This window comes from Sturnus vulgaris, chromosome 3 (assembly GCF_052056855.1).
Source record: "Sturnus vulgaris isolate bStuVul1 chromosome 3, bStuVul1.hap1, whole genome shotgun sequence".
Lineage (NCBI taxonomy): Eukaryota > Metazoa > Chordata > Aves > Passeriformes > Sturnidae > Sturnus > Sturnus vulgaris.
In genome coordinates this window covers 18,055,853-18,072,643 of record NC_142245.1, presented here as the reverse complement: position 1 = coordinate 18,072,643, position 16,791 = coordinate 18,055,853, and the positions used below count along the sequence as shown (strand labels likewise).

Genomic DNA, 16,791 nt, shown 5'->3' with positions numbered 1-16,791 from the left:
CACTGAGCAGGTCATAGCTGGAAGCACTCACACTGTGTTGCCCTGGGCTGCACAAGAACACAACTGCCAGGCACACACACACTCTGAACATAAACCAAGCCTCTCAGCCACACTGATGGATAGATGATGCCTCAGAGGCATGGCACAAGGCTCCTTCTGCTCACACCCCTGGCTCAGTCTCTCCTCTCCAGGAAGGAGGAGGTGATTCTCCACCTCTGCTCCGCTCTCATGAGGCCCCTCCCGGAGAGCTGCGTTCAGATCTGGGGAACTCACCAGAACAAGGACATGGACCTGCAGGAGTGAGGCCAGAGAAGGGCCACAAAAATGACAAGAGGGTTTGAGCATCTCTCCTGTGAAGACAAGCTGAGAGATACGGAATTGTGCAGCCTGGACAAAAGGTCTCCAGGTCTCCTTATAACACCTTCCAGAACCTAAATGGGGTCTACAAGAGAGCACTTTACAAGGCCTTGTAGTGACAGGACAATGGCTTTAAACTGAAAGAAGGTATGTTTGGATTGGATATTAGGAAAAAATTCTTCCCTAAGAGGGTGGTAAGGCACTGGAACAGGTTGTCCAGAGGGGCTGTGGATTGTCCATCCTTAGAAGTGTTCAAGACTGGGTTGGATGGGGCTTTGAGGGGTGTGGCATCCCTGCCCATGGCAGAGGGGTTGGAAAGAGATGATCTTTAGAGTCCCTTCCAATCCAACCCATTCTGTAATCCTGTGTTTCAGGAGAATACACCCACCACACAGCACCTGACCAGCCATGCCAGAACAGCCAGGGACGAGCTACTGGATCTGAGCACACGAGTAGGTAGGTGGGAATGTAGGCTCAGACAAGTCCAGGTTTTCCTGCCTAAGAGTATTCCATGACCATTTTGAGTCTAGACACTTCCCACACTCCAGCCCACACTCCTTACAAAGAGTCTTGATAAATACAAATACTTAAAGCAGTATGTGGCTCTGAAAGAGAGCACACTTTCACAAGTTACACAGACCAAAATGGACTGTTTTTAGGAAAGAAACTGGGAAAGAATTTGTACAATTTTTGCTTCATTTTGCATAATTTAACAGTTGAGGGAGGAAATGTGAAGTGCCTTAACTAACCTGCTCATGAAGAGCCAGCACCAAAAAAAACACAACATACATACCACTTTGAGCATAGCAGAATAAAGGCACTATACCACGACTAAGGTGCTGAATTCAGCATCACTCACCACCACACCACCCTTCACAAGCAATTGTAACAGCAATACCAGAGTCCTGGGAGAGAAGGACTAGGCTTTGCACCAAATTTCTTTCTTAAGTGTTATGTTAGGAGCATTCTTCAGACTCGTGGACCTTGCAGCAATATTGGGTAATTCACTAATTTAAAGACCCTGTATAGACACAGAGCAACTACAACCAACTCACGGCATTCTCCCCTGAGGGGACCTCCTGCTTGTTGGCAATCAGCAGCTCTTTCAGGTCATTGGTGGAGCAGACCTTCCTCAGCTCATCCTTGATGCCCCAGATCAGCTCTGTCTGCTCCTGTTGACAAAACCCAGCAGTTTAGAAAGCAATCGATTGCAAGTAGCTAAGAACATTCCTCAAACTGCACTATGTGCAAAAGGTTTTAGCAAGTACATGTTATCTTAAACACAGATTATGAGATTAAGAGCTCCAAGAACCAGTAACTTTACCAAAAGGGAGAGTCACACATTTTACCAAACACCTAAAACACATCCTTAAAGTCACATCTTTCAAACATCAGTGCCCTTAGTAGAAAGCTCTCAACATTGTTAGCAAATTTCAGCTACCTAGCTGACACTGAGAACAGTGGGGATGTAGCTGCATTTGAGCTTTCCATTAAAAAAAAATAAATCAGAAATGCTGATTGTCACTCTTCTTTTTTAAAGATAAGTACATATTAGAGGAATTTCTACCAGATGAGACACCTGCAGCAGCGTAGAGGAGCATGCATATTCTTTTGGGACAGAACTTGAAAGGGTTGGGAAGCAAAGAAGCATCCTAAAATATCTGAGATAGTTTCTGAATGTTATCCACCGGCTACAGTCAAAAATGTAGTGTGCCCTGGAAGAAGTGGTTTACTGGGCTAAGTGGTGTAATTTTCAGTGTTAATGATCAGGCTTAACGAAATGTTGTTTAAAAAAAGTGAACTCAAAGTTAATCCTGATCCACAAAGTGCCTCCATTTGTCATAAACATCTGCATTGCAGCAGCAAAACCTCAAAAATATATATTTTTTAAATTATGGTGCGGCCACACAACAAAGGAGAAAACTTTTGTACAAAGTCAGAGCCAGTGTTTTCCACAGCTCCATTAAGATTACAGTTGCAGCAAAGACAGGTTGTTAATTTTTTTCCTTGGGAACTTTTAATAAATAAAAAATTCTTGAAGCTCTACTGGGATTTCTTCCCACAGTATTCTAAAAAGAGACAGGTAAAAGCTGTGGTTTATCACAATTTGTACCCAAGAACTGAGCACATCTCCCAGAGGGTGAAAAATATTTGATTTTTCATTAATCGAGTTGCACACTTTATCTCTGTTTAATTTTTACAATGAGTTATTTATTGTTTTCCAAGCTCTTCTGCAATAGTGCTTGGGCTCCAAGCTTCAGCCACCACAGAGAGATGATACAAGAAGGAGCACGGAACCAGCCTCTCAGAAAAAAGGCATTTAACCTGATCTCTTTAAATCCAATAAACCCAAGTCCTAGAGAACATCCTTCCTGTCTTTTGAGAGAAAGGGTGAATTGCGTTCAGCAAATCCTCAGTGACAGGGCACAAGGACCATCTGTGCTGCCACTGCTCTGTCTGGGTACAAGGTACTGCCTTCTCTAGAGGCTGCAGCCCTTCAGTTAGTGCCTGACACTGCACTCTTCCAAGAAAGCAGCTCTTAGGTTGTGAGCAGCTAAAACTCACCTTCAGCTGTTTTTGCTGCTTTGATTCTTTCTCCTTTTCTTTTTTTGGCTTCTTTTTCGCTGTTGCATTTCCATCTACCTCTTCTCCTTTTCTCTTTCTAATAGAGAAAAACAAAACAAAACCACACCCACATGAAAGGAAGTTGTTGAAATGGCTGTCCAGCAGTTACCAGAGCTCAGATTACTGACTGCCAGTATCTGCAGGGGCTTGTATATCCTCAGTTTTGGCAGGCATTTTTCAAATTCCTCAGTGCTAGATTATAGACCTGCACTTGGCTCTGTGATGTGAGCTGCCTCAATCAGGTCAGGTACACTTGGAGGTTTTGCACAGAGTAACTGTATGGTGTGGTAGAAGAGCATGTGAAGGACTGCAACATTCTCAGACATATTCATCTATATCTATATTCATCTATATTCATATCATCTATTAATCTATACACCAAAGGCATACCTAAAGATCATTGAACAGCTCTCCAAATCTGGGGAGAAGTAGCAATGCAGGTTAAAAGATTACAGTGTCTTTCAGCTGAATCAACAGCTTGATCAGCTTAGACAGTCCATACTGAAATAAAGGACAGCAAACATTGTAACTTTAATGAGTTAACACTGGAAAACTAGGTTATTTCCCATCTAGTTTCTCTTCAGACTGGAATTAAGTCAGGCCTCTGAAATCAAACAGGTGCAAATTTCTGCTTGGAAAATGAGCTTCCAGGCTCACAGTGGTTTTGTGACGTACTGTTGGGAGTTGTGTGTGTGGAAATTTATTGCTATTTGTTAGGCCTTAGAGCTGAAGGGAAAAGTCACAGAAAACACTGCTCAAGAAAGACTAGAAAAAGAAAGCCAAATGAAAGCCGGGGATTTTTGCAGACTTCAGAGTGACAAGGGACCTCAGAAGAAAATCATTTATGTTTCCAGAGTCATGTCATCCTCTCTGTCTGCCTGGAGTGTGTGTTCTCCTTGTGAGGATGCCCAGGGAAGTTCTATCCCAGCTGAGATAGGATGGGCCTGCAACTCGAGGCAAAGCATAAACACAGCTTGGATCTCACACTCCATTGTGACAGAGATGCTGATGCCAGGAAAGGCTGACCTGGAACAGAGACTAGACAAAGCAAAAGGAATAAAATAAGTATTTGTTGAAAGGATACACCTTGGGCAGTGCAAGAGTCTGGCTGGGGCTACATCCAAATCAAATCCAAGATGGATCCCAGTCACAAGTTTTACACCTTTATAAGTTTTGGTTCATGCACACACCGGGGTCAATTGTCCAACCACAGTCCCAGGCTACAAAGTCTTAAACCCCTGGCTTGTCTCCTTTCCCTCGCCAGTGTTTCTGCTTTTTGGGTAATGGGTGTCCTTGGTTCTCTAGATGGGAAGGGATTGTTTGGTCCAACTACGCTGTGAAGAGAACTTACTAACACCTAATATGAAGTTTCAGAGTTATACAATAAGCAGCAGAGAATCTGAAAAATATAAAAGCTAAAACCCAAGGCATTATTTCCCCCCTGTTCTGTTATGAAACATCAGTCAGGCTTCTGTTTAAGAAAGCCCCTCTCAACTTTGTAAGCTGTGGTTGAGGGTTAAGTCATGAAGTTAACATTCTTAATTGCTCTCCTACTTACAATTTTAAACAGTTCACTTTCTAGGACTTTGCTCCCATTAAGACTGACTCTGTATGACAGCTATAAATATATATATAAATAAATAAATATATATATTGCTGCAGGAGAATGTCAGGAGGTACTCTCCTCACAAAGACTCCTGCATGAGACCTGCGCATTCTAGTTACTCTCCTAGCCCTAAGATCGGGCTAAGTGCTCACTTTATTTGCAGTGGCCACAACAGCTCACCATTAGCACCCCTGACCAAACCATAGTTCAGAGCACTTTGAGGGACTGGTTTTGCAGAAGATCTCATCTTCCAGCTGTGCCCCTGCCAGGTGCCATCAGCGAGCAGGGACTATGCTGTACATCTCCCTGCCTCGTGGTAGAAGGAAACAGCCACACTGTCCTGCCAGCAACTGCTTGAGAAAAACTTCATCCTGTGTTCTATATCAGGCAAGGGGCAACCAGTGTGGCAGGACTGGCTCCATCACACACAGAGCAGTGCCTCCAAAAGCTCCCAGGCCAAGCAAGTCCTCTCCCCTCCTTGGCTGCAGCCCCTGCAGGGAGCAAGACCAGAACATCCACTGAGCCCCACCAAGAGGACAATGACTTCCCTAAGTTTCAACAGAGTCAGGAGTACACAACAGAATCTGTGAAAAACTTATCAGCCTGAGTGCAAAGTGTTCTGCTGCAGCTTCCCAAACCGGGGTTTAATGATGTCAGTGCTTAGGAGGGTGCCCAGCCCTGTGTATCTGCAGAGTCTGCTGACAGTCAGGCTGTCTCCAGTAAGGCAGCACTCACTCCCACAATGTAACTTATCTCCTAGTCTCTAAAGGGAGCAAATCCAGCACAGCAGATGCTAGAGGGTGATCACTCTCCTGAGAGACCCTGTGACCCAGGAATGCATCCAAATTCCAGAGGCGACTCACACTTTTGGCAGCTTCTCACAATCAAGGGGACAGCAGTTGCTCTCCCAATCAGAGTGATTACTGTACCTGCTCCAGCCACTGGAACAAACCACGGAGTGGGAGGGATCATCCCAACTGCAGGGAGGCATAAAGCTACTGGTCACCACTTTCTCTTTCATGCCCAAGGCTAAAGCAAACACTAATCATTTTATATAGTCTGGAGAAGAGAATGGCAAAGCTGAATTCATCTTGCATCTTCCCAAAGCAGCACATTTTAGAACAATCTACAGTGAGGCTGTAAACTACACCCTCACTGACACACACAAGGATCTTCCATCCTTGGGCCACAAAACCGTGTGTTGCCCACGGCAGTGAGGTGCTACTGTGTACACCCTTTCTCCTGCTGGGGAACGGACAGCCTTCCACCTCTGACACGTACAGCCCAATAGTTTGCCTGGAAGAGCTGGTATTTCCCAGGCAATGCAAACCATTTCTCACCTTCATGGAGGACACACAAGATTTATTCCAGCTTCAGAGATGAAGAGAGAAGTGAACTGTCCCACTGTGGCCTGGCCCTTACTAACCACCTACTCTATTTTTCATGTTCACCTCTTCCCCTCCCTACAGTGAAAAGGTGGAAAGGATAGTAACAGCAACCCTGCATAAAGCAAGTAGCCTATGCAGAGAGGAACAAGAACTCCCCTTTTCACCTCCTCCCTGTAAAGCACTGCCAGACTGTTGGTGACCTGAGCACTTAACATTTGCCTCAGGTCACCTCTGCAGCTAATCCAGTGCTGCATGACATCTCTGGAGTGACACTTTGCTCCTGTCCTGGGCAGCAATTCCATTTAAACAAGCGAGGCAGAAAATACAGGAAGTATTACAGCTCAGAGCAGGAGGAAAAAACACACACTACCAAAGAAATATTGTCAAAAGGAGCTCACAAGCTGCGACTGCATTTCCTACACCAGCATACAGGCATTCTTTCCACAGAGAAGCTGCAGACAAGGACAAGATCCTCCCTTCCCAGGTCTGTAAAGTGCTGGTGCTTAGGCAGGACAGCCCATAGCCAAAGGGAGGGTGGCATGTTTCAACTAGAACTGGCTGAGGAAACGAGCCAGGATCCTTGAAGTAAATCCTCCTATATTTGGCTTTCACAAGGAAAGGATTTTCCAACTTATTCTTGGTAACCCTGCTCCACACCTCACCTCTCCCATCTGGAAAAGGCATGTCTCAATGCCACTCTTACACAATGGGCTAACAGGGCAGTCCTAAACTCTGAGATTCTCCTTGAAGTATGGACTGGACATGCAGTAGCAGCACCTGAATTTGGATGTGTCATATCTGAATTGCACAGACTTCTGAGTTAAGATATAATTTGAACACAGCATAATTAGGAATATCTTTAAAGATCATTTTGAGAATCTCAGTTGCAAGACACTTCAACATAATTTCTGCAAGAGGCTGTAATTTCTGTTGTTAATTTTGGTAATCTGATTGAATGCAGAAAGTGAATTATCCAAGGTAACTGCATCTCATTCAGGTTTCTGCAGTGCTCTTCCTTTGGCTTCTCCATAACTCCTGTGCTTTCTTGGCAGCAAAACCACCAGATAGTCAGCACACCACGCTCCTCCACTGATGCTGTTTATTTACACTCTCACCCATTCAGTTTGTTTGACAGGCAACGATTTTTCCAAGTGACCCTTACCACTCTTGGCTCAAGCACAGCCCAAAGAGCAAAAGGTAGTGGAGCATAAGAGCCAGTCAGCAACTTCACTGCTGAGGGGCTTGTTCAAGAAGTACTTGGAAAGCAGGAAAGATGAGACATCCTGCTGCTTTTCTGGCGTGAGATCCTGGTTTGCATTACCCTACATCACCAGTGCAAGCTTTTTTCCACTGCAATTCTAGGCTTTTATTTACCCAGTGACTTGGCAAACTACTTCACGGCCTTTCTTTACAAAGCCTTCATATTTTGCATAGCATCCCGGAAGTGGCCCAGAAAAGCAGAGTCAGGGCAGACAAGAGAAGCACTTACACAGGCAAATCTCTAGAGCTTTGCTAAGGACATGGGAGAAAACTACAAATAACACTCACTGTTCTAGGACAAAGAAGAACCCACAATCTCAGCACAAAAAGCAAAAGACTACTTGAAAAGCTGTAAGTGCATTAAAATACTGCACTTCTGCTTACACCAAGCAATGCACACACAGGTTAAATCCCTGCATGGAAAGACAGCAGGCTGAACAACAGATGCACACATCTCCTCTTGGTCTCTGCCAGTTCAGCTGAGTGAGGTGAACAGAACAGAACCTGACAGGGATTTGGCCAAAGCCCCCATCCAGGGGTGCTGCAGGACTCTTCCCCACAGCACCCACACCACTGCCTAATGCTTCGGGAGCAGTGGCTTGCCAAGCAACTGCACACCACACATATCAGCTGCACACCTGAAGGACTAATACTGACAAAGACTGCTCTGATTTGACATGGCCACAGCTTCTCAGAACAGACATCATCCTTACTGGACATTTTAATGGTGAATCTTTGCAAAAGCAAAGTTGAATTCAGTGTAAAATGTACACAGAGAAGCCCAGTGCTTTCCAATGACAAGATCTTTCTTATTTGTAGGATCCAGAATACCTTATGTTCCTTCCTCCACAGAGACAATGCAACACTGGCTTGTGTTATGAAGCATGACTCCAGGCAAAGTCATTTCAAGAACAAGTAACAAAAGCCTTCATTAACAAAGAAAAATTCACAAAGCTAGCAAGTCACCTGGAAACACATCTCTGTCAGAACAAGTTCTGTCAAGATCCACTGAAAATCTCAATGCAAGGCAGTGAAATTTCAGACATACTACAAAAGATTCAGCAAACAAAACCATCCAAGTATAAGCACTACATGGCCAATAAACACCATTATCAGATTCAGTGCCTGTCACAGATCAGCAGCTCATAGATAAAACATGTCAAATCAATTCTCTAACAAATGGTTTGAGCAGGGAAACCATTGCTGATAACAATATCACATAAGGAGACACTGAGCCCAGTATCCATTTGTATTATGCAGGCATTATCTTATGGCTGAAAGCCCTACATCAGCCCTCCAAGTCACAGCTGCTGGTCTCTGCATTTCCTCAAGGCAGTCACAGGGGGCAACTGGACTGCACGTTCTTAGGGACAGGGAATGTCGTCATCTGCCTGAGGTCACAGGAATGACCAAATCTTCCTAAAAATACTATTTCAACAGAGAAAACAACATCTCACAACATTTCCCATGGACATATTTAAAGGCAATGGCTCCTCCAGACAACACAATTTCTTACACTAACCACCTACCCTTCGCTTTTGGTAGCTGGGAGCTGCTTCTTCAGAGTTTCTTTATCTTCAGCTTTCAAGATGCTGAAGCCCAGGAGCTGGGTGGCCCCGTAGGCCGGGAGGAAGCCGAGCTCTGCTCGGCGGCTCACGAAGCAGTCTGGGTGGTACCAGTTATCAATCATTCCCAGCTGTGGCTTTTCAGGATGCACCATTTTCTTGGAAATCCGGATCTGGCCCTGAGGTAGATTAAAGTGACACAAGAGCAATAGTTAGGTCAATCTGGAAGTAGGAGGATGCTATCAAGTTACCAACATGATACTTCCTAAAAACCTGTAAAATAGTATCAGTTCCTCTATCAAAGTCTGCAACTTTTGTTCAAACCCTTCCACTACAGTTCCTCTACTTTTTCATCTACTCTTGCTAGGTAAAAAAAAAATCACCTTTTAAGGTAGTTTTCTGTACAAAATCCATTCAAACCATGCAATCTTGTTGTCTTTATTCCAGCTTCCAGAAAGCTTACCAAGTAAAACTCAAATCAACAAGCCTCATAAAGACACATCTCGAAATTAACTTTATGTCCCTACCACTCAAACCAATATCACTCACATCAATGCTAATACACAATCTTACCATGTCTTACTGCAAATTACTTTTCAGATATCCAACAAGTAGTTGGTTTGTAGTGCAGCAACAAGCAGGAAAAGCTGCAGTTAGTGGTGGCTCTCTTACCACAGAAATGCTGGTGAGCAGTATTCCCAGACTGCTCCAAGACCCAAGTGAAAGGAGGGATCACCAGGCTTGAAGCCCAGGCTACCATGCCTGAGGGATGCCTTTACTGTCAGCTGTCCAGGACACAGCTGCTCCTCAGACACAAAAATGCAGTTCTGTAAGTGCTTTCCATATGCAGGACAGACAGGAAGCAATTATAAAAGCCACTGTTTGAATTAAAACTGGTGAGAAAAAACATGAGATGGAGAACTTTTTTACCTTTTCTATTTTCTGCTCACAGCCTTTGCAAGTACTTCTGTTAGACTTGGCATATTCTGCAGCAAAGTCATGTAGGCTCTTCTCAGCCTTACCACCTCCTTCCTGCTCCCCTCCTTTTCCTGGAGAACAAAGCAAATACAGAGTTTAGCTTTAATACACATTCTCTTATTTTCTTATTCTCTGTCCCAGATTGTTAGCAGTCTGTATTAATAAATCTCTTGGGTTCCAGCCACTCATTTGTCCATAATTTGAACACAGAGCAAGACAAGCAGTCCGTGCTCAAAAGCACCAAAACGCCACCATAACCATGCACTGAACCGAAGGTACCATTAAAAAAACATAGTACAACAGCAACTGTTAACATTAAAGAATTGAAAATTAAATACTCCAGTCAAGATAACAAGAAACATTTCTCAATGTATCTGCCAGCTGATTCAGCTTTTCCCCCTCACTGATTTAAGACGCTGCACGATACTGTCAGCATCCCAGCCATGGAGTGTGGAGACACCTCAACAATTCTTCCGACATCACTTGCTGAAGTGACGTGGACATCAAATCACCATAATAGCAGCACAACAAGAGAGCACAGTTCCAGCTGAACCTCCAAACACCATGAGGCTTCTGCCTACCTCCTCCAGCGCCTCCAGTTTCAATGGCTTTCTTGATCTTCTCCTGATCTTCCCATCGAAGCTCCGGGAAGCCATCAATGTCTGTGTGGGACAAAATTCGAGCCCGCTTCCAGAAGCAGCTGTAGTGGTGCCAGTGAGGGACTTTGCCATCAAACATGGGTGACTAGCAAAAAAAAACACATTAGGCCAAGATGAAACAATTCAAGCAGAATCAAGGGGAAAAACAAAACAAAGCCCAAGATAAAAAGGAGTATCTCGGTAAACACATGTGATTCCTTCTTTTTACTTTCTTAAAATCAAGAGATGAATACTATTTAGGACAAAGTCTAAGAAGAAAATCTAATAAGACAGACAAGCTGCTGGGAAGATGTTCCCAAAGGGGATAGACATGGAAGGAGCATTTAGCTAGCTTAACCAGTTCATCACCCTGCTGCTCAGCCCATCTGTTTTAATGAAAAAACAAAAAGGTCACAGCCTCAATATGGCCCCTGTGAGTCTGTGACACACAAGAGGCTGCTGGCCTCACTCCCTTTGAAAGCCACTTCTCAAGCAAACTGTCCATATCCTGGAGAACCCATGTCAGGCACAAGATAAGAAGGGCAGCTCCAAGGATTGTAGCCTGAGGAAATTCCTGAGTGGCCCGCAGGAGACAGAGACAAAATTCAAGGGAAACACCAGAGCCCAATCAAAGTTCTGCATCAGAGGTCAACAGCAGGCCACCAAGATGATCAGAGGGTTGAAGAACCTCTCCTGTGAAGACAGGCTGAGAGAGTTTGGGATGTTCAGCCTGAAGAAGGCTCCAGGGATACCTTATAGCACTTTCCAATACCTGAAATGGGCCTACAAGAAAGCTGGAGAGGGAGTTTCCACAAGGGCTTCTAGTGACAGGGTTGTGAGGCACTAGGAAAGGTTGCCCAGAGAAGCTGTGGAAGTGTTCAAGGACAGGTTGGATGGGGCTCTGAGCAACCCTGTCTAGTGGGGAGCATCCCTGTCTATGGCAGGGGGTTGGAATGAGATGATCTTCAGGGTCCCTTTCAGACCAAACTATTCCATGACCCTGTGATCAGGACAGAAACATCACCAACATCAGTCCCCCTTGAAGTGCAGCTGCAGTGCCCTGCCCCACACCAAGCACTTGTTTTGCAAGTGCTCCACTTGTTTAAAATTCAGACACAGTAGATACCACCCTGGCATTGCTCCAGTTACCCACCAGGCAAAATAACCTCACAGTGGTTTTGGCTCCAAATAACACACACAAACAACTGCTGTACTAATAAATAGTGCTGTACAACTATCATTACTGATGATACAGAACTTACAACCTGGGAAAGCCTTCCATGTGTCACCCACTAACAGGAGGGAGATCTCCAAGCCAAAAACAACAGCAGAGCTTTGTGCATGAGCAGGAAGGAAAAGGCTTCGAAGACCACAGCATGGAATCAGGAGAGCAGGGAGCCCAAACTACAACCAACCATCTACCCAGACTGTAAGAAGACATTTTTATTTCCAGATGGACTCTTCCCACAAGCCAGGATTGGATACCCAGTTACCCTCACAGCACCACAGCAGCCATCCTGCAGTTGCTCTCAGTGTGTCTGTAAGCCACATGCAATTTTGGCACTGCAACTTGGATACCTCTGGGCTTGTGTCTAGGGTTCTGTAGGACTCCTCAGGGCTGCTCCCAACACAAAGGCTTTGAGGGGACAAGGCACTGAGGTGTACCAAAGAGAGCAGAGCTGGCTCAGTCTTTAAGACAACCATACAAGCAGTGAGTAACCTCCTCAATATGGAGTTTCAGACTCTCTTCTCTGAGTGGAAAATGAAACCTCTAGGCAAGCTGGGCCTTGTTTACACAACTTCTCTCAGCTCACCTATCTCTAGACCATAGTTTCCTAAACAAACTAAGGAAAAAAAGAGACTGATTTACTTTCATAGTGCACGTTCAGATAACAGAAACCACTCAGTTCCAGCTGGAAGCAAAAGGCAAAGCTGGGCTGGTCCTACAAGGCCTGGGTACCTGCTCTGTACCAAGCACTCAGAATCCCACTGTCATTCAGAGCTCTTCACTTGAGGAAAAACTCACAACAAAAGGGAGGTTACAACAGAGACAACTAAGGCCTTGGTCTGTGTCCCCTTTTAATTTCTTCAGCACAATTTGCAGAAGAGCTCGATGCACTGATGCTGACACAGAGGCTGCTCTGCAGGGGATTTCCCCAGGAAAAAGCAAGGGACCCTCGTGCTCTGCTGAAATTCAAGCATTTATAGTTCGATGCTCAGCAGCAGGGTGCTCTGCTAAAAAAGGTAGCAGAGGACGGAGGAAAGAGCAAGCAAACACAAGAGTCTGTGGGGAAAATAAAGTATAAGTGTTTGGTGTAGGACTGGCAGTTTTGGGGAGATGGCTGGCTATGAAACACAGTGACTCTGTGAGGAATGTCATGGTCCCCAGGAGCTCACTCCATAAACCAAACCCTAGAGAACCAGAACATAATCCCTAGCCCGCGTGCTGATGAAGGACAACCTGCCTTGTATCAGCCTCAAGTGCTGGGCACGACAGGAAGGGGTAACAAACGTGAGGAAGTCGGAGCAGGGGAGGAGGAGCAGCTCCAGCCAGCGGGGAGACAAAAGGAGAGGCAGCAGAAACACGTGCGAGCAAACGCTGCGGCTTGGCACAGCACGGCCCCACATCTTTCCCAGGGGAAGGAAGCTCTGGGGAACAAAGGCAGAGGCAGGTATTTCCCCTCCGGGGCAGCAGCTTTGCCTCCAACCCCGGCAGACCCGCTAGCCCCGCCCGGCAGCCAGCAAGCCCCCGCAGCCCGGGCGAGGGGGGACCGGGCCCTTCCTCCCCGCACCGTGCAAACGGTGCCTCTCCCAGGGAGACAAGCGAGTTACGTCCTCCAGACATGGCTCCTCGGGCGGCCGGGATCCACAGCACCCATCCATCCATCCATCCATCCATCCATCCATCCATCCATCCATCCATCCATCCATCCATCCATCCGCAGGGCTTTGCGCCGCCACGTCCTTGCTCTCCTTCCGTAGACACACGCAAACGCCTTTGCTTACCTTTCACAGCAACACCCCCAAGCTCAGCCCGCCCCCAGCACGCTGCAGGTGCCCCCTCCCCTCTGCCCGGATGCAGCCAGCGGGGTCAGAGTACCCCGTCCCCTGCCAGCGGCGATTCCCCCCGCATCCTCCCGCAGCAGGGAGGGATGCCGGGTCCCTGCACAGCTCCCAGCCCCCAACACAGAACGGGGCTCTTTCCTTCCTTCCAAAAGGAAGCCGAGCAGTCTCTTCCCCAAAGGACAAATAATAACATGAGGGCGGCGGAGAGCGAGCCGTGCCTTCGCAGCCCGCTCGCCGACTGCGGTTCAGCTGCTCCACGCCTGCCATGTGCCAGCCGGCTCTGCGGGACCATCCCGCGGCCCCCGGGGCTGCCCCCGACGTCTCGCAGCTTTCGGGCCGCACTTCCTCGGTCTCGTATGCAAAGCATGCACCGAGTGCAGACTTTCCGTCCCCGACACCGAGCGCTGCGAGCGGCAGATGCTTCCCAGGGTACGGAAAAGCCGACCCACGGAGCTCGCCTCGCCCGCCGGACGGCAACAAAGCGCCGCTGTGCGCGCCCCCAGGCCGCCCCCCGGCCCCGAACGGTGACCTTTGCACCGCTTCGGCTCCAGCCGCCCCTGCAGCCCGGGCGAGCGGGGGAAGCGGCTCCCCCCGCCCCGGGAGCGCTGCGGACAGGGCTGCCCCGGGCACCGGCGCTAATGCGGACACGGCAGCGAGCGAAGGCGTCTCTGTTAAAAATAGACTGCGCTCGCTCCCGCAGCAGCGAAAGGCGAGGCCGAGCGGCTCCGGAGCACCGCGGCGGGCGGAGGGAGCGGAGCCCCGGGCTGGCCCCGCCGCCGGCGGTACCGAGCGGAGCGGCCGGATCAGCCCGCCCCCCGCCCGCGGCGGCCCCGCCACGCGGTACCTGCACCATGAGCGCCAGGCGCAGCGAGTCCTTGGCGATGCTCTCGCCGCATTTCTTGCAGGAGGCGCGGCCGCTCTTGGCATACTCGGCCCGGTACAGCTTCTCCGCCTCCTCCGCCATCGCCGCCGCTCCCGCCGCCGCCGCGCCCCCGCCCCGCACCGCGCGCCCGCCGCGACCCCGCCCACGGCAGCGCCAGCCGAGCGCCGAGCGCGCAGCCCCGCCTGGCCGGCCGGGCCGATCTGCAGCTCGGCTGTCGATTGCGAGACCCTGGAGGCTCCTCCTGTGTCTCAATGGGAGGCGGGCGCGGCAGCGTCTCGTGCCGCGGGGCCACGGGTTCGGGTCCCGCCATCACCCCCGCGGTCCCCGCATCTCTCCACATCCCTGTCCCGTACCCCGCACACAGCGGGCTCCCGCGTCTTGGGAGAACCTGAGCTCAGCAGCTCTCCCGCAGGCAAACACTGGCCGCGTGATGCCACTTCCAGGCGGGCGTTCCGGTGGTACCCAGCGCCAGGACGAGGAGCGATGGCCATAAACTAAAGCATGAGAAGTTCCACCCCAACATGAGAAAGAACTTCTCTATTTGAGGGTGGCAGAGCACTGGAACAGCCGCTCGGGGAGGTCGTTGAGTCCCTCTCTGGAGACATTCAGACCCCACCTGGACACGTTCCTGTGTCACCTGCTCCAGGTGACCCTGCTTTGGCAGGGGGTTGGACCGGTGATCTCCAGAGGTCCCTGCCAACCCTGACAGTTCTGGGATTCTGTTTCCTCCAGCCCATGGAAATAACAGTGGGGCTGCTGACAAAACCAAAGAAGAACACTTCGATAAAAAATCTGGAATTTTTTCTCCCACTCGCAGTAGATAATTATCCTCTAATATCAGCAGAGGGCATTGGCTCTGCAGCTTTCCTGGAGGAAGGAAGAGGAGAGCACTGAAATTACTCCAAACCGTTGCCAAGTATTTGTCATTGATTTTACAGAGACTCTGAAAACAGGGTTCAACTAAGGCAGGATGTGCAGCCCCGGGTGGGCTTCAGGCAGCTTGCAGGTGTCACTGAGAGGTGCACACCAGCATCCCAGCGAACCTGAGATGCTGACACACCTTTTATCCTGTGCTGCCCCTCTCCAGGCTGTCACACGTGTGCTGTGCACGAACGCAGGGTTTGCCTTCTCAGCGAGCCTCCCAACAGCCTGGGGACTAGCGGCGTGCCCGGGAGGAAAGGATGGGTCCCGGGGACATCACTGAGGATTCGGGAAAGGAGGAAGATAAATCTCTACGAAGCACTAGATGGTGCTGCGAGCACACAGACACCCAGGTGCTCCACACAGCGGAATCTTTGCTCCTGTTGATTACTCCTTCCAGGAATTCTTGGCCCAGACATCAGTGGTTCAGAGGCAGATCAGTGCATTTGGCCCACCCTGGGGAAAAATGAGGAGAAAACCCAGGAGAGTTCATCTGGATGACATGGTGCTGCCTGGCATGTTTGCCAAGGGCTTTGCCCTGTTTGAAGATGACCAGCAGAGAGGTGTGGAGTGGCATTCACCCAGTTCAACAGAACTGCTGCCACCCCGGTCCATCCAAGGGCATCCAAGGGGAAAGCAAATAACAAACAATTAAGGGTTGACTCAGGAGAGTTATCCTAAGTGAAGTCAATGGCCTGTTTAACCCTGACTCTGCCTCTGCTGGAGGCTGATGTAAGAAAGGCTAAACAAGCACTGCTTGGTCTTCCAAATATTTCCCAGCCTCACAAGATCTGTGGCTCAGGGATTTCCTGCATGCCATCATCCTGGGGGAATTTTTCTTCCAAGGATTTGTCCAGTTTCTCTGAAAAACCATTTTTGTTTATAAGTTATTTATTTATTGTGTTTGAGCAAAAGAGAAATGACTGCTTGTTGGTGTTTCCTCTGGCTGGGGCCACTTTCACTCCTAAGAAAGGCAGACCTGTCCAAACATCAAAATGCTGCTCCTCAGCTTGCAGCCTGGACACTTGCAGAGGATCTGTAAGATGTTCTGTAGAGCTGTACACACATTCACAGGCTTGCAAGCATAAACACAAGCAAAGAAAGTGACTGTAACAGATGTCTGTTCTAAGCTTAACCTCTTTTTTCAGTTACGAACACATACTACATTAATACTAGTCCAAATGGGGTTTAGTGGATTTTCTTTCAAAAGGGGTAGGTGGTTCTGCTTGAAAGGATCAGGCTCAAAGTTCTGGGCACTTTACCTTTTCAGCCTTACTTTGAGAATTCTACAGGAGTTTGGCTATAAGCAGTGTGTTGCTTTGAAACAGGAACGTCTAAATAGCAGGAATTACATAGTTATTGTTCTTCTTATTGCAGTATAATTTCCTCTGTTGGCAAAGTGTCATCCTGATTTGTGGTGTTATGAGTTGCCAAATCATGTTAGTCCCTTCCACAAATCTGTTGATCTCAACAGAGCTGCCTTGCTCTCTCTCTTCCCAAGTGT

At 48.2% G+C, this 16,791-nt stretch overlaps 1 protein-coding gene across 1 annotated transcript in view; it reads right to left on the bottom strand.

Moving 5' to 3' along the window:
- PARP1 (poly(ADP-ribose) polymerase 1) overlaps positions 1-14,481 on the bottom strand; it is a 33,127-nt gene extending 18,646 nt beyond the window's left edge. The window contains exons 1-6 of the mRNA XM_014877453.2: positions 14,328-14,481; positions 10,361-10,523; positions 9,732-9,850; positions 8,766-8,980; positions 2,923-3,019; positions 1,413-1,529 (exon numbers count right to left, since the gene is read on the bottom strand). Coding sequence (XP_014732939.1) covers positions 1,413-1,529; positions 2,923-3,019; positions 8,766-8,980; positions 9,732-9,850; positions 10,361-10,523; positions 14,328-14,447 — 831 coding nt within the window. The 5' untranslated portion in view covers positions 14,448-14,481. The remainder of the gene's footprint in view (positions 1-1,412; positions 1,530-2,922; positions 3,020-8,765; positions 8,981-9,731; positions 9,851-10,360; positions 10,524-14,327) is intronic.
- Positions 14,482-16,791: the final 2,310 nt, after the last annotated feature.